At 46.8% G+C, this 17,575-nt stretch overlaps 1 protein-coding gene across 2 annotated transcripts in view; it reads right to left on the bottom strand.

Annotated features, from left to right (window-relative positions):
- The window catches only part of Ak7 (adenylate kinase 7), a 71,711-nt gene that overhangs the window by 24,590 nt on the left and 29,546 nt on the right, over window positions 1–17,575 (bottom strand). For both annotated transcript variants that reach the window (XM_031356734.1, XM_031356735.1), the window contains exons 7-12: window positions 16,762–16,850; window positions 13,276–13,366; window positions 10,627–10,704; window positions 9,337–9,486; window positions 7,001–7,129; window positions 6,142–6,271 (exon numbers count right to left, since the gene is read on the bottom strand). In XM_031356734.1, coding sequence (XP_031212594.1) covers window positions 6,142–6,271; window positions 7,001–7,129; window positions 9,337–9,486; window positions 10,627–10,704; window positions 13,276–13,366; window positions 16,762–16,850 — 667 coding nt within the window. The remainder of the gene's footprint in view (window positions 1–6,141; window positions 6,272–7,000; window positions 7,130–9,336; window positions 9,487–10,626; window positions 10,705–13,275; window positions 13,367–16,761; window positions 16,851–17,575) is intronic.

Here is a 17,575-nt window from a genome sequence, read left to right as displayed (position 1 = left end):
AAAAAAAAAAAAAAAAAGTTGCATGTTGTGCATGCTTTCCTATATATCTGCCATTTTGTATTTTAAAACAAATCAAAAACAACATTTATTTTGGAGTCTGGTGAGATGCTCAGCAATTAAGAGCACTGGCTGTTCTCTCAGAGAACCCTGTTTTGTAAATCTCTAGCGTTCACATAGCAACAAACAACCACCAGCAACTCATGTATAATTTGTTTTTATTTAAAGAGATATTTATTTTTATTTTATGTGTATAGGTGTTTCTGCCAGTATGTATGTATACCACCTACGTGCTCCGTGCCTGTGGAGGTCAGAAGAAGATGTCAGATCTTCTGAAACTAGAGTTATGTAGGGTTGTGAGCTTCTGTGTGGGTACTGGGAAATGAATGAACCCAGATCCTCTGCAAGAGCAGCCTGTGCTCCAACCCCTGAACAAACTCTCTAGTCCTCTCATTTTGTGTCTCTTGACTTACCTCTCCCCGATCAACCTCCATCCATCTTCTCCTTTCTTCAACCTCTATAATCCCCTCTATATTTGACTTATTTTTGTTTTGTTTTGTTTTGTTTTGTTTTTTGTTTTTCGAGACAGGGTTTCTCTGTGTAGCCCTGCCTGTCCTGGAACTCACTCTGTAGACCAGGCTGGCCTTGAACTCAGAAATCCACCTGCCTCTTCCTCCCAAGTGCTGGGATTAAAGGCGTGCATCACCACCGCCTGGCTATTTAACTTATTTTAAAAAGATGTTCCACAAACAAGATTATAGGCTCATGCCTCTGTGTGTGTCTAGGGGGGAAGGCAGAGGCATGTACATGTCAAGCACATGTGTTCAATGTGTCCATGCATGTGTCCATGTGGATGCTCATGTCTGTAATCTTGGCATTCAGAAGGCTAAGTCAGAAGGATCCCTGAGACTCTGAGGTTAGACTGGGCTACATAGTAAGTTCCAAGCCTACCCGGGCTATCTAGAAAGACTCTGTCTTGAAAAGTCTCAAAAGAGAGCTTTCCGTGTGTGCTACATCTCTTAACTCCCTTTCTTATTTCACTTAGCAGATACATTCCTGTTCCTAGAGGAAGGGGATGTCTCAGGCACTTTCTGTTTTCTTCTTTGTTCTTCTTGAGGTGTGGTCTTGCTGACCTCAAAGTCCAGGTCCCCTTGTCTCAGCCTCCCAAGAACAGGGTTGTGGAGTACCGTGCCTGGTTAGCTTCCTTTCCAAAGATAAAAAGATTCCTCTCTGTGTGTGTAGTGGGGGGAGGCAGAGGCATGTACACAAGCACGTGTGTTCAATGTGTCCATACATATGTCCATGTGGATGCTGTCGGGTGTCTTCCTCAGTTGCTCTTCACCTTACTTTTTTTTTTTTTTTTTTTTTTTTTTTTTTTTTTGGTTTTTCGAGACAGGGTTTCTCTATGTAGCCCTGGCTGTCCTGGAACTTACTCTGTAGACCAGGCTGGCCTCGAATTCAGAAATCCGCCTGCCTCTGCCTCCCAAGTGCTGGGATTAAAGGCGTGCCCCACCACTGCCCGGCTCTTACTTTTTTTTTTAATTAAAATATATTTATTTTATTTGTTATGAGTGCTTTGCTCACATGTATGTCTATGCACCAAGTGCATGCTTGATTCCTGACAAGGTCATAAGAGAGTATGGATCTCCTGGAACTAGTTGTGGATGGTTGTGAGTCACCACATAGGTGCTGGGAATCAGCCCTCCGTCCTCTGCAGCACCAGGCGTTTTTATCTACAGAGCCATCACTCCATCCCCTCCTTCTGATTTATAGTTTCTTGAGACAGGGTCTCTCTACATAGCCTTGGCTATCCTGGAACTCACTCTGTAGACCAGGCTGTCCTCAAACCCAGAGATCCACTTGCCTCTGCCTGCAGAGTGTGAGATTAAAGGCGTGCACCATCACCCTCTACTTTCCACCTTAGACTTTGAGACAGGGACTCTCACTGAACCTGGAAGTCCCTGATGTGGGTAGCAGGCTGGCCAGTCACCTCTAGGGATCCACCTGTCACCAGCCCCCTACCCTCCCAGTGTTAGGGCTACAGATGTGGGCCAGGCATCTGAGTTCAGGTCCTCGGGTTTGGCAGCAGGAAGTTTTATCAACTGAGCCATCTCCCTAGCCCCTTTTATGATTTTAGACAGGGTCTCTCTATTAACCCCAGGCTGCCCTGGAACTCATGCTTCTCCTTCAACTTCCCCAACTGCCCATCTATGCTTTACTACCTTGGAATTCCCACAGTGCTTTCCATAAGAGCTGGACTTGTCTACTTTAAAATGAACGAGTGAAGCTCACTTGGACACAGCTTTGAAATCAAGACTTTGCTTTTCTTCTCTGTAACTTTTACTCTATCTTTTCCAATATTAAGAGTAATTAAAATGTTGCTCTTAACCCACATTCATAATTACTAAAATAGGGTTTAAAAGTAGCTACCAAGCCAAGATTCTCCAGTATCCTGAGCTCAGGGAAGATACAAAGTAGAAAGGAGTGTGAAGACTTGTGCATTCTTAGTATAAACTCCCAGGGAAAGCCCAGCAGGCAGACTCAGCTCTGTGGACATAGATGAACTGAATGAGCACAGAGAACACCGAGCGGGGCATTCTGAATGATTGGGGTGGGGGAGCGGTGACCAGGATGTGGCGTACTTCCTTGAAGGGATGGGAAACTGGTGCTGCTGGAGACCTTGGAACTGAGAGAGTCACATGGGGGAAGAGTGAGCTCCCCAGGTGTGCTGGACACCTGGCCCTGCAGAGGGTTCAAAGGTCTTGTTTTGTTCAAACATACTCTAGGTTCATGTTCTCAGTTCAAGTAAACACAGACAGGAGGGACTTATGGACAAACTTGATGTCCTAGTTTCGTTTCTGTGGCTGTGATTAAAATACCATGGCAAAAGCAATGTAGGGGAAAGTGGTTATTTGGGCTCCAGTTACAGGTTTATGGTTCATCAGTGCAAGGAAACCAAAGTGGCAAGAACTAAAAAGCTAGACACGTCATCCACAGTCAGGAGCAGAGAGAAATGAATGCATGCATGATTAGCTCTTCCTCTATGCTTATTTATATGGTCCAAGCCCTTTGCCTAAGGGATGATGCCACCTAGAGTGGGCCCTATCTTCCCATATTAATGAACAATCAAGACGATCTCCCACAGACATACCCACAATCCAACTTGACCTGGAGAATCCCTAAGTAGGCCTCTCATCCTAGGTGATTCTAGCTTGTGTCAAGTTGACAATTAAAACTAATCATCATACTTGAGAAACTGAAGATCTTCCTAGAGTAAGAGAAGATAAGATAAACACCTCTGATTTTGTAGGAAGTGGGGAGTGTGTATTGGGGTGCCAACTAGGAGAGGTCATGGCAGAAGAGTAGTGACTGTGAGGATAAGAGACCCTATTTCAAAGCACCAAAACAAAGCAATGTAAAAACAATGTTTGCCTCATTCTGTAGGTTGAGTATGGGATGTCCAGGCCTCTTCTCTAGAGCCTGCACAGTTCACTGTGCCCAGTTTGGGCTCCTAAACCCTAGCTACAATATCGCTACTGTCTCTAAACATTCCATTCAGCAGATTCTTTCCATAGTTCCTTCCTGTGGAATGCCTTATCTGGAGGGATTTCTCTCCCCTCCCCAAAGTGGGAGAGAGCGACGGCTGTGGGGGAAGCCAGGGTTGTATTAGACTCTAAAACCAGACTATGATTCCAAAAGCTGTGTGTGTGTGTGTGTGTGTGTGTGTGTGTGTGTGTGTGTGTGTGTGTTGGTCCCATTCCCCCTGGTTAAATCTCTATTTAAACTTCATTTCCTCACGGCCAGGCAGAAATGAGACTAGGTCAGCCTGTGATCAGAGGGAAAGAGGTAACTTGGACTAGAGAGAGAGGCTAGGAGATCTTAAAAGGAAAGGGGATGTAACTAGACACTCAAGGGCTGGAGCAGAGTCTGTTCTCTGCTAGCAGATCTAAGAGCCCCGGGCAGTAGTGCATGCCCTGTGTGGGATATTATACAGGTGGCCAGGGTGTGTTGTGGTCAGTGCTGCAGCTGGGCTAGCAGGTACTTGAGAGAACACTTTTTTTTTTTTTGGTTTTTCGAGACAGGGTTTCTCTGTGTAGCCCTGGCTGTCCTGGAACTCACTCTGTAGACCAGGCTGGCCTCGAACTCAGAAATCCGCCTGCCTCTGCCTCCCAAGTGCTGGGATTAAAGGCGTGCGCCACCACTGCCCGGCTGAGAGAACACTTTTGCTTAAAACATACTGACTCCTCACTTGGGCCCACCAAGTAACTAAAAGCAGACCGGAGGGCGGGCGCCCAGCAGTCTCTGCTCATCCTTCTTTGTGCTTTGGGTCAGACTCCCACTGAGTTCTGTAGACAGGTATGTTAAACCGCTCAAGGAACTCCTCTAACTACTGCCAGGCTGATACCCACCACACGTCATGCCCCTTCTAGGCTGAGGACACAGTGATAACAGTGGTGGTCCTGAGCCTGCCCTCACCTTGGATTTGGAAACAGCAGAACCTCACAAACAGACCTCACAGATCACCCCAAAGCCCAAGCCACGTTTTCATGGGAATGGGCTTATCCCTCTGGACACAAAGATTTCTCCATTCCGTCCTAGAGAACCTGGATCTGGATGACCTGCTGGGCCACATGGTGTTCAGGACTGCTTAACCACGCATACTCCTCAGCCTGCCCCGGCCTTCTCTCGATATAAAGCCATGTTAGTAGCTGGAAGAGGAACTGTTCGTTTTCTATTTGCCCCCAAAGGGCCACTGTGACACAAGCCCTTTCCTGCCTTTTCACGGTTGTCTTTGCCTCCGGGGCAAGTGGTGGGATCTTACTGTGTGGGAACCCTTAAGGTTTGGTGTCTGTGTGTGGGGGGGTATCTTGTTTCATTAGGGTTGGGAGTAGATTCCCAACAACTGTGGAGATGATTACCTGGGAAGAGCCCCGCCTTGGTGCCAGAAGTGTGGTATTGCAGAAGAAATCCCTAAGGCAGAAGTTCTCAACCTGTGGCTTGGGATCCCTTTAAGGGGTTGAATGACCATGTCACAGGGGTCACATGACAGATATCCTGCACGTCAGATGTTTACAGTATGATTCATAACAGTAGTGAAATTACAATCATGAAGTAGCAACACAGATAATTTTATGGTTGAGGATCGCCACAACATGAGGAACTGCATTAAAGTTGAAGCACTGGGAAGATTGAGAGCCACTGCCAAGGAGGGCCAAGGAGGACAGTCAGGGTCTATTATCACAGGACACGCCCCACATCAAAAGGAGCAGCAGGCTTCCAGTGCATTCTGCCATCCGAGGAAGCTCTGTCCTTGCTGCCTAGTGCCCACTTAGACCCCGGGGTGTCAAGGAAGCCACTTGAGAGCCTGACGGGGTGGGAGTCCCAGACATTGATTTTACGCAGCTTGGTTGGTGTGCAATGTTAGCATCTCTGCATTAAAGTGAGATCCTGTGTTGGTGATGCTGCGATTCACCAGTTCTCAGTGTCGGCCCTGAGAACACTAAGGAACTGCTCTGTCACAACGAGACACTGCCAACTTCTGATTTAGTTTTTAAATTAGGAAATTAGTCACTAAATTTTTGGGGGCAGCTAATATATTGTGTTATTATATTTTCTACATAACAGGAAACTTTAACAAAAGATTTGGGGTTTGTTTGTTTGGTTGGTTGGTTGGTTGGTTGGATTTTCAAGACAGGATTTCTCTGTGTAGCCCTGGCTATTCTGGAACTCACTCTGTAGAACAGGCTGGCCTCAAACTCAGAAATCCGCCTGCCTCTGCCTCCCAAGTGCTGAGGTTAAAGGCATGCGCCACCACCGCCCGACTTGTTTTTGTTTTTGTGTGTGTGTCTGAGTGTACATCTGCACACATGAGGGCAGTGCCTGTGCAGGCCATAAGTTATTGGATCCCCTGGAGCTGGAGTTACAGGCTGTGACACGGGTATGTGGTTCTGGAAAGCACACTGGGGTCCTCTGGGAAAGCAGGCTGAAGCTCTTGACCACTGAGCTATCTTTGCAGCCTACAGACAGCATTTTAGAACCAGAGCAGAAGCTAAAGGCATTCCTGGCAGGCAGCCTGGCTCCTGGCAGCCCGACCACCGGCTCTCGCCCCGCCGGCTCTCGCCCCGCCGGCTCTCTGGGTGTCACCTGCATTCTGCTCCATGCTATCCTTGATGCCATCAAGTAGCTCCTGGGCATCGTCCACGTTCTCTTCCTCCTCCTCCTCTTCACCTTCCTCTTCTCCTTCAACTGACTCCTTGGGTGCGACAATCGCCTCCTGTATACCAGAGGGTTAATCAGGCTGACTGTGCCTGACACTCAGGGTGCCACTTAGTCATCTGGCTCGTGAGCCCTGGAAGAGCCCAGGTTGGGAGTTACCCAGTCACCGACATCATGCATGAATCTGCGGGATGTGTGCATCTCCCAAGATGGAGAGGGGCCTTTAGGCTTTTCTTAACTCTACTTTTAGGAGAGCAGTACTATATTCTGTGCTGAGTACACAACCACCTGGGAGTTACCAATTCTTCAAGGCTCCAGATTGTGTCTTTTTTTTTTTTTTAAGATTTGTTTTATCTTTTTTATTTGAGGCAAGGTCTTACTATAAGTGGTTAAAAGTGAGTGTTCTTAACCACTGAGCTATCTCTCCAGCACCTAGTTTGTACCTTACTTGAAGGAAACACATTTTTATAAAACTTAAGATTTTTAGACCCAGGGTGTAGCCATGTGGTACATCACATGCTTAGCATGTACAAAGCCCTGGCTCCCATTCCTAGCACCCCCTTAAATGACCTTTCATAATTACTTATAGAAGCATATCTTGTTTTAACCATTCCTAACAAAGTTATTTTTTTAAAAAGGTAGTAAATAGTCTGATATTAGACTGAGAAAAATAAAATAAGTTTTAAAACTAAACTAAACTAAAACTGTCCCAACCCACAGGGAGAAGATGAGATGCACTGGGGTAGGCTGGAGGTGGGACCCCCAACAAAGTAGCTGAGTGGGTTACCAATTTGGCTATGGCTTCGGAAATCACATCCTTCATCTTGATATGATGCAGTTTGTAGTACTTGGCCAGCTCCTCAGAGATGCTGGACTTTCCCACCCCAGGAGGACCAAGAATGCAGATCTTGATTGGCTAAAAAAAAAACAGACAATGCATCTCTTAGGGCTTTGGAGCTAGAAGGGGTGTCATTTCAGGACCGTGTTCTTTTCCAGGTCTCTGGACCCTTTAGTCTGACTTCAGCAACTCAGCCAGACCCCTGACTATTCCATCTGGGGTGGTTTAAATACATATGCCCCCGCTCCATAGGTTCATGTATGTGAACGCTTGGCCATAGGGAGTTGTACTATTAGGAGGAGTGGCCTTGTTGGAATAGGTGTGACCTTGTTGGAGGAAGTGTCACTGAGGGGCGGGCTGGGCTTTGAGATCTTATAAACTCTGTCCAGTGTGTCACAGTCTCCTCCTACCTTCAAATCCAGATGTAGAACTCCCAGATCCTTCTTCAGCACCATGTCTACCAACACATTACCATGTTTCCTATTATGACAATAATGGACTAAACCTCTAAAACTGTAAGCCAGTCCCGGTTACATGTTTGCCTTTATAAGAGTCGCTATGGTCATGGCGTCTCTTTACAACAATAGAAACCCAAACTAAGACACCCTGCCCACTGTGATTGCTACCCTATCATCCTAAAGATGCCTGCTCCCTGTCGAGGTAGCTCAGAGTCATTCATTCCATAAGAATTTAGTAGCATCAGTGCTCTGACCTGGGCCAGTGGAGAATACAGAACAAGCCATGCTCGGGATGTTGTATGTGGTGGTACATGCTAGTAGTCCCAGGATTTAAGAGGTAGAGACAGGAGGATCACAAGGTCAAGGCCAGGCTCTACAAACTAGAGAAAAAACAAGCCAGGGTATGTTATGTAAGACTGTCTAAAATCAAACAAACAACAATGAATGAAAGAGAGAGAGGAAAAAAAGAGAGAAAACACGTGCCAGGTATCCAGGCTTTACATGCCACAAGTTTCGTTTGTCCTAGACCATTCTTAAGAAGACGCAAGAGTTTATGGTTCAGGGCACAGTGTTCTCTACATTGTAACTTAGATATCTCTGGACTGAATTTGGTCTTCGGTAGTTTAATTTATTTTGATTTTTTTAAAAAATGGTCTATCTATCTTTCTATTTATCTTCTACTTATTTCAGACCAGTTTTCACTACATAGCCAAGGCTAGCCCTGAGCTTGTGAACATTTTGCTTCTCCCTTTCGATAATTTTGTTAAAACCACTATTTTGTGCTGGGCATAGTGGCACATGTCTTTAATCCCAGCACTCAGGAGGCAGAGGCAGGCAGATCTCTATCAGTTCCCAGCCTGGTCTACAAAGCAAATCCAGGACAGCCAGGGCTTGTTACACATTGAAACCCTGTCTCCAAAAACCAAAACCAAAATCAGCCAAACAAACAAACAAAAAAATCCACTACTTTTTCCTGTTTGAGGAGGTTAGAGTTTTCAAGGGTTACAGTACAAGATCTTGTCTTTAAAACAAAAGAAAGAAGAGGGGAAAGGAGGAAGAGAAGGCAGGCAGGCTTGCCCGAATGCTGAAGGTACTATGGCACTCATAAGCAGTTAGCAAATACTTTCATCAAACTGAAATAAAAAAAATACCAACAACAATCGATCACTTCTTCCAAAGAGTTGCAAAACTGTGGCCTAGCATTGATGACTGTGTCCATATGCCTTAAGAACACATTTTTTTTTTTAAGAAAAAAAAAAAAAAGAACACATTGTTTCACCCAGAACTTTGCAGTCATCATTTGGTAGTCTTGGACACGCTTGATAAGCATGAACACTGGAGCAGATCTGAATGCTGGGAGTCACTGTTCCTGTCTGGCCAGGGATGATAGGTGAGTACCAAGATGCCAGGCAGTGGTGGAGGCGGGATAGGGCCATGCTGGATCCCTAGATGGCCTTGCCGGAGTCACCAGCATGAAGCCTAGCTGTCAACTGGGCAGCCGGGTTTGTATGCCTCTTCTGTCTATATGCCAAGAGTGAATCCTGCATCCTGGGACAGGCTGGCCTTATCAGGAATACAACCAGAATAACAATCTATCCCTTTGTTTATACTGACCAGTTTGTTATGATTGATGCTCACTTTTAATTGTTCTTACACCTGGCTTACAAGTAATTCGATACGTGTGCCGATTATAAGACCCGAGAAACATGTCAAACGTGAACCATGTGCTCAGACATTTTAACATGGAAACCCTCAGAGGCACCAGCAGTGAGTTCCAAGGACTTAGCTTTACATCAGAAACGAGAAACAGTAAGCAATAGTGCTTACCAATAATCCCCGGCTTTGCTTGTACTCTTTGAGAATGCTGTTGATGTTCTCCACGAATCCTGTCTGGGCGACCCAGCGGATGTTAAAGTTCTCCTTCACAAACAGGGCTTCCATCCTCAGGTTGACCAGCAAGTGGTCGAGATACTCTTGCTGAGGGCAAGCGGAGAGTGTCGTGTCATCATCTGACAGTCATCGCAGGTCGCTACAGTTGTTAAGGAAAGCCAGTGATGGTACACTGAGCAGGGAAGTCGATCAGCTGGGTATAAGCGTCTACAGAGCACCTGCTGTTTGTTCCCTGGCACCATCCTAGAGATGGGAGCCAGGGCTTCACCTATACTCCTTACTGATTGCCGATAGCCCCGGCCCTGAGATATTTAGATTTAAAGGCTCTTCAGATCTGTTCTCTGAAGCGGTGGCTTCGTTTATCTATTGGCCGGACAAACAGCTCAAGAGTAAGAAGACACTGGACTCTAAACTAAGACTCTTTTCCAGTCCTCCCCCTCCCTCTCCATGCATTCATTTCTCCTTTCTGTTCTAAGACAGGGACTCACACAGCTCAGGTTAGCCTTGAAGTCACTTTGTAGCTTAACCTCTTGACAATTCTGGCTCCCATCCCCAGGTGCTAGGATCACGGGTACATACCACCATGCCTACCCTTGCCATCGCCCCACCACCAATGCTGGCAAGGGAACCCAGGGCTTTGGCTATGCTTAGCTAGCACTTTGCAGCTCCGCTCTGCCCTTAGCCTTCTGTTGTGTGGTGTTGGATACTGGCCAATGCCTTGCCCGTGCTGGGCAAGCACTCCGCTGAGTTCACTCCCCAGCCTTTTTTATTTTGATAAAGGGTTTCACTTAGCTGCCCAAGCTAGCCTGGAGCTCATTCTGTAGCCTGGGCTGGCCATGGAGTCAGATCCTCCTGCCTCTGCCTCCCTAGTAGCTGTACGTCCATCAAGCCTGGCCTTAACCCTTTAAAATATTTTTACTACTTAATGTATATATTTTATCTTTGTTCTGTTTGTTTGTGAGACAGGGTCTCACATAGCCCAGGCTGGTTAATGATATGCCTTTGAACTCCTGATTCTTCTGCCTCTACCTCAGGTGTGGGGATTACAAACAGTCACTGCCACACCAGCTAGCATTTACTTTTTAATATAATGCAATCTCATGGTTAATCCTCCCAAATAAGTGTAAAAGAAAAAACCCCTAACCCACACCCCCATCTGTACCATTCTTCCCCTTCAGTGTTATTTAGGGAAACGGTTCTGAGAACAATGCTTTTCCTTATACTGACTGTCAAGTCCTTCGTCAGGAAAGCGTTTTCCTTGGGTACTTTCTGGATTTTCCCAGGGCCGGTATTTTTGCTGATGCACTGTTAGGGGGAAACAGAGGTATTACTTGCTTTGCTTACAAGGTTTGACATAAGAATCAAGTGAACGTGAAGGTGACCAAGCACACATGCTATGAGACATTTTCAAAACAGTACACAGGTCATACCCTCACATGCTCTGAAAACACCCAGAAGCAGAGATGAGCAAGGCTTGTTCTCTACCCTCAGGGACCACCGAGGTCCAGGAAGGAGACAGTCGTGTGCACAGATCACTGCCCTGTGGGATGTTTCCGGCTGGATAAACAGAGTCCATGCAACTGTCTGTTTGACACGTGTGAAGAAGAGAGCCCATTGTTTTAGACTGAGCTCCTGCCCTAAGCCCCAACGGACCAGATCAAAACAAAATGGAGTCCCTGAGGCTAAGGGTCATATAAGCAAATGAAACTGAAGGATGCTTCCCACACACACCGAGGGACAGGTGCCGTGGCAGATCTTTTTTTCCTCTCTCTCCTGAAAACTGGATATTCCTTTTGTTTTAGCCCTTAGATGGGAAAAAAGATGTAACCAGGAAAGACCTGACACTACCCAGACAGTGTTTTATTATTATTGGTTTTGTGTGTGGGTTGGGGAATGGATTTTTGTGTGTTGGGGAGGGGAGGGTGCCACCTTCAAATCCTACTATTCTACCATAGTAGTGGGGGCTCTCATTGCCCAAATTCAAGAGTTAAGAATAAAAGCCGATTGGTTAGTTCTATCAACAAACTTGCCAGTAATTTTATCTTTTTTTTTTTCTTCTCAAGACAGGGTTTCTCTGTGTAGCCCTGGCTGTCCTGGAACTCACTCTGTCTCTGTAGACCAGCCTGGCCTTGAACTCAGAAATCTGCCTGCCTCTGCCTCCCAAGTGCTGGGATTAAAGGCATGCGCCACCACTGCTGGGCCAGTAATTTTATCTTTAGGCATTCTGAATTTTTGTGCCCTTCCCTTCCCTACTCACCTACTGAAATTTTAACCCTCAAGGTAAAGGTGTCTGATGGAGGAGGCTGCTCTAGCGTGATGTTGGAAGCCCCACGAAGGAGGGCAGTGCCCTCAGAAAAGGATCCTGGGAGAATTCCCTGTCTCTTTCTCCCATGTGAGGTTCAGGCAGAGATGTGCTGTGGGTGAGGCCTTCAGCAGCCACCAAATCTGCCAATGATTGACCTTGGACATTTGTCCCCCCCCCCCCCAAGCCCTGGAACCATGAGTGACATATTCCCATGGTTCCTGACCTTCCTACTTTGTACTTTTGGTTACAGTAATCCATACAGACTAAGGTACATGGAGGAGACACAGGGCGGTTAAGTGGACTTGCCACCAAGTCCTGGTAACCTGAGTGGAATCCCTGGGATCCACGTGTGGCATGGCGTGCATAGTGCACAATATATGAACGTAGTAAAGTTTTAAAGAGTGGTTGGAGACACCTGATTTGAGAGGAGCATAAGAGAGACAGGAAGGCTACAGAGGAAGATCCTGTAACTTATTTTGTTTGTTTGTTTGTTTGTTTTTCGAGACAGGGTTTCTCTGTGTAGCCCTGCCTGTCCTGGAACTCACTCTGTAGACCAGGCTGGCCTCGAATTCAGAAATCTGCCTGCCTCTGCCTCGAAAGTGCTGGGATTAAAGGCGTGTGCCACCACCGCCTGGCTGGTCCTGTAACTTCTTAAAGGTGGGTTCCGAGGAGCCATGTGAGGGCCAGAGGCCGCCACTGTAGCTGGGCCAGCTGGGCTGTGGGCTGGTTGCACAACCTGAGGTTGGTTGCCTGAGCTGTGGAGAGCTTTTGGGGCCACGTGGCAAGAATTTGACTTTAGGCCAGGACACAGACGTAAGCTCAGGCAGGAATCTGATTTTGTGCTAGAACAAAGAAGTAGGCTTCCGGTAAGAATTTGACTTTGAGCTAGGGCAGGGAAGAAGGCTCAGATAGAAAGGGCTTATCTAAGGGAAGAAGGTCATCCAGACAAGCCCTTAGAAACATTGATCAAGGGACTTTGTTTTTGTCTCCCTTGTTCCTTGACTATTTGTGTTTATTGTCTTGTTTGTTCCTCAACCTAGAACTCACCTTATTACTTGCATGTAAATAAAATGGTATAAAAGCAGACTAGGAAAAAACAAACCCGCTCCAGCCAGCCTCAGAACTGACTGGGGTCCTGCTACTGTGTTGTCTAATTGTCTTTTTCTTTTTAATCCTCGCTTCTGCCCTGGAGAACCTGTTGACTGAGCTGGCCCGGTCACTGACCCCTGTCTAGAGAGCCTAGAAGAGCCTGTGGGTTGAATGACCCTCTCTATCAGTCCTGCAGGCCACGTGTCACAGTCTCCATCTTCGGTGATAACCTTCGTTGCCTCAGTGTGGACCCGATGACAGCCTTTCTCGTTTTCTTACAGGCACATATTAGACAAAGGCCTTTTAGGGAGTAACTTCCCAATGCTTAGGCTGCAGTTACAGGCAGCCAGTTGGAGGCTTAAGGACATTTTATTCTATGTGTGCCCAAGCCCTGCTAGCACAGGAAGTCAGTAACTAGCATCCAGGGAGTACAGCTACTCAAGCTAGCCCATCAGGGTACAAGGACGCAGATCGAGCCGTACCTTGACCAGGTCTTCCAGGGTGTGGACAGCCTCATCCACAGCCACCAGGTAGTGAAGCTTAGGCACGTGGTCTATGACGTTCTGGATCACTCTGTCGAGCAAGGGGCACAATAATCAGACAGGAAAAGACTGTGAGATAAAGGGACCTCGGCCCCCAGACCAGGCGGGTGCTTGGTACTTTGATAAGGGGTCTCCCGGTCCACCAAAATCAGTGTTGGGCCTACCATCTGTAGTATACAGATGAAGGGCGGGGGTAGGAGGAGGATGAAAGAGCTAGGCCACATGTCCCAGACTGAAGAACCCTGGGCAAAGACAACCAGGTCTGAAGACAGGTACGTTTGGGTCCTAAACCTGTTTTCTTTGTGACTAATTTTCCTATGTCTTTGTGCCACATTTTATCGTATTATTGTTGTTGCAGTCAAGGTTATTATTAGTCTGACCTGTTGGCTGAGCTCAAGGCCTTGCATGCTAGGCAGCCATGCTACCACTGACCACCACACCCCCAGCCCTTTTTTTCTACTTAACTTATTTTGAGACAGGATCTCACTCAATTGCCCGGGCTAACTTTATCCTTGCTTTGGAGCCAAGGCAGGCCCTAAGCTTTTGATCCTCCTGCCTCAGCTCCTCAGTAACTATCATCACAGGACCATTTGCAACCTGATTTCTAAGTATACAACTCCCAACTCCAGGAAGAGAACGTGACCTTGGCCTCACACCAGGGAGGCTTGTCCACCACATGACTCACGTGAGTCTCAGGACTAACTGTGCTTGGGGTTAGTGATTTGCAAAGTGAGACGTGGACTCAAGATTTTGGCAACTGTCTTAAGGAAGTCACGCAGAGGTGACCTGCGTCAATGACCAACCATGAGTCCAACACCCGTGTTGGACAGCTGCTGTGAGTATCCTGATCTTATGATGAGAGACATTATGGTTCGAGGCAGATCCTTGTAATTCTAGAAACAACAGGGGTCAGAAGTCCAGCACAGTGGCCTGTCAGTTCTACTGTAGTTGTCGATTCGTTTTCAGTAAAATGAAATTAAAATGTGCAGATCTAAAACTTCATTCAGCTCATGGTAGAGTGAATGTCTAGCCCATGCCTGGATCTGAGCTCTAACCCCAGCCCTGGAAATGAGAAACGAAGTAATAATAATAACTGTTCATTTCCTATCTATTTCATGTCAACATTGCAGAGGATTGTAGCTTTTAGCTCTCATTCCTCTGGGAAATGATTCAGTCTTCAAAGTAACCTGCAGGAAGGAAGAAGGAGTAACTGCAAGGGGAAGGGCCCAAGTCCTTCCGTAATGCAAAAAAAAAAAAGAGAGAGAGAAAAGGAAATCACCCTGTAGGGGCTGGAGAGGTGGCTCAGTGGTAAAGAGCACTGACTGCTCTTCCAGAGGTCCCGAGTTCAATACCCAGCAACCACATGGTGGCTCACATGGTGGGATCTGATGCCCTCTTCTGGTGTGTCTGAAGACAGCTACAGTGTACTCATATACATAAAGAAATCACCCTTTAATGGATCTTTATAAGTAAGATGTTAAGGACTAGCAGGACTCAGGTGCATGGGTCCCCCGGCCCCCTTCTCCTCTGTGTAACTGCTGACACCCACAGCCCCTTCTCCTCTGTGTAACTGCTGACACCCACAGCCCCTTCTCCTTCTCCTCTGTGTAACTGCTGACACCCACAGCCCCTTCTCCTTCTCCTCTGTGTAACTGCTGACATCCACAGCCCCCTGCCTTGGAGTGTTTTCCTTGTAATCATGAATGAAATTGTCCTCCAGCTTTAAAAAGACTTTAAGGACTTGTGTGGGGTATTGGTCTGAAGAACGTAAAATATTGGCTGAGTGTGATAGCACTGGTGAGGCTGAGGCAGGGGGATTTTCCCATTCAAGGCCAGCCTGTGATCTTAAATCTTTAAAACCAGGGAACACAGTGAAAATGTCCTGCCTTGAGAAGACCCGCGTCATCACTTCCTTCCGCATGTTAGCTGTGGCAAATCTAGGGATTTTTATTTCAGGAATGGGAGCTAGAGTAAGAGAAGAGATGGCTGTCTAGTCCAGGTTAGCCCTGAACTCTCTATGTAGCTCGGACTGGTCTTGAATTCTTCATCCTGGGATCGCAGGTGGGCACCACTGGATGGGGTGTATATACATGAGGTGGATATATATATATATATATATATATATATATATATGATATATATACATACATATACATATATATGGGGTATATATACATGTGTATATATATACTATATATGTGTGTGTGTGTGTGTGTGTATATACATATATATATATGTATATATATATGCTGTAAACTGGGATTTATATCATTTTCCAGAGACCCTGCTCTCAGAATAGTAATAGAAATCACTTAGGTTCAGGGCTTACAGGGATCTACACAGAGTTGTGGCCCTGAAGTTCAATCTATGTGACTCTCTCTAAGATCCGGAATGCTTCCCATCCGTGAGAGGAAAAACATCTGAGACTCTAGAAGCAGCCCCCTTGGAGACCAGCCTGTAGGGCAGAGCAAAGCCCAGGCTGTTGGAACACAGGCTGGCATTTCAAGGACAGTGGCCCAGCTACCCACCCCGTAGCTTGTGTCAGCATCTACCTGGACTGGGTTGGGAGGCTTGGGGCGTGTGGAAAATTCAGGCCAAGTGTGAGACTCAAGTGTTTAGAAGAAGCCACCTCTTTGCTACAAGGCAGCTGTGTCACACGGAGGGGACTTGTGCCCCCCACCCCCCAGGGCAGAGAGCTCAACGTGGGGCTCCAGTGAGGGTTGGAATGTTTCACATAGAGAGCCAGAGGTTCTTCAAGCCTTTTGGAGGAAAAAACAACCCTTCACTTTTAACCTCTGTACCCTCTTGCCTGCTAGGTAAACCTCCTGGAATGGAATGTGTTAAGCTTGGCTGATCTCTAACCTTTTCTGACCCTAAAACAAACTCAAAACTATAACCTGTGCTCACTATAGAAAAGAGTTTGTGATATCTCTGTCATCTGTTTAATGTGAAAGCAGTGTTTAGTGAATGAGTTGGGTTTTGTGATTCCTTGCTTCTGAGGCTATGAGAGTTTGCATGATGTTGCCCAGCCCTTCCCTAGGGGAACTGGAATCTGTGTTCACACGCCTTGGCCTTAGGATAAACCATTTTCTTATGGCTTGTAGGACTTGTATAAGATTTGAATTCTGCCACTGGGGAAGCTAAGGCAGGAGGCTGAGGAGAGTAAGACTGTCACAAAGCAGGTGGGAGGGAAGCTTACACTTCGTTGACTGGCTTCTGGAACTTTGTCCCCCATTGCAGCCCTATCTGAGACAAAAGGGGGAAAAGAAATGGGTTGCCCAGCATGTTGTACCCCAAACCCTTTCTTTCCCAGAGCTGTTTCTCGGCTGACAGGGTCTCTAAGAGATGGAGTATGGAGACTTGGGGTGGATAATGCTTCATCAGATGCATTTCCAGGACATGTCACACTTCCGGGAGGCCTCTTACCCTGCTAGGTCAGCAACGTGAATGGTTGGAATGCAATTGGTCCCATCTCCAAACACAGGTAGTGCGGGTATCTCACCCAGCCAGGCCATCTAAAAGAGATGGGCAGAGGTGTTTGCCCCGGTTTGTGTTTCTCAGAGGACTCCAAAAGCGCCACCGTGTGCCTGGCCTCTGGCTATCCCTCTTAGATCCCCTTCTTTCCAACTTTCATCCAACCAGCCCCCCCAAAAAATCTAGTTGTCAAGGCTTAGATCTCATCTTAATGAGCTGCAGTATTTGGTTGACAACACTGTCATTTCTCTTCGTCCATCCTGGGTCTCTCTCTCATCCCACCCCCCCCCACCCCACCCCCATATAGTCCAGATCCTGTGGAGTCTGAAGAGCCCAGTCTTGATTCTCCTCCCTTCTTCTCCCTCTTCTGTGTGGACTCTCCGGGTGACAGTGGGGCCCATGGTTTAGATGCCTTCCTCACACTGACTGACTCCCTATGCTGATGGTCTCCTGGATCTTACCGGAGATCCAGTCTTGATCTCCTCCCTCCTCAACTTTGTTTTTTGTTTTTTGTTTTTTTCATTTTCACTTTTTGTTAAAGCATATTTGTGAAAAAACAGCCAGATCTGTTTATGAACTTTCTCTTTAAATTTAAAATTCTTATTGTGTGAGGGAGGGAGTATGTGTAACTGTGTGTGTCAAAGTACAAGTGTGCAAGTCAGTGGATGGTCTGTGGGAATTGGTTCTCTCCTTCCAGCACATACTGAGGACTGAACCCAACCCTCTCCTCCCCTCCCTCCCCTCTTCCTCCCCTCCCTCCTCTCTC

Source organism: Mastomys coucha, unplaced genomic scaffold, assembly GCF_008632895.1.
Source record: "Mastomys coucha isolate ucsf_1 unplaced genomic scaffold, UCSF_Mcou_1 pScaffold6, whole genome shotgun sequence".
NCBI lineage: Eukaryota > Metazoa > Chordata > Mammalia > Rodentia > Muridae > Mastomys > Mastomys coucha.
Note: the sequence above shows the minus strand (reverse complement) of the source record. Positions and strands in the feature narration are given on the sequence as shown.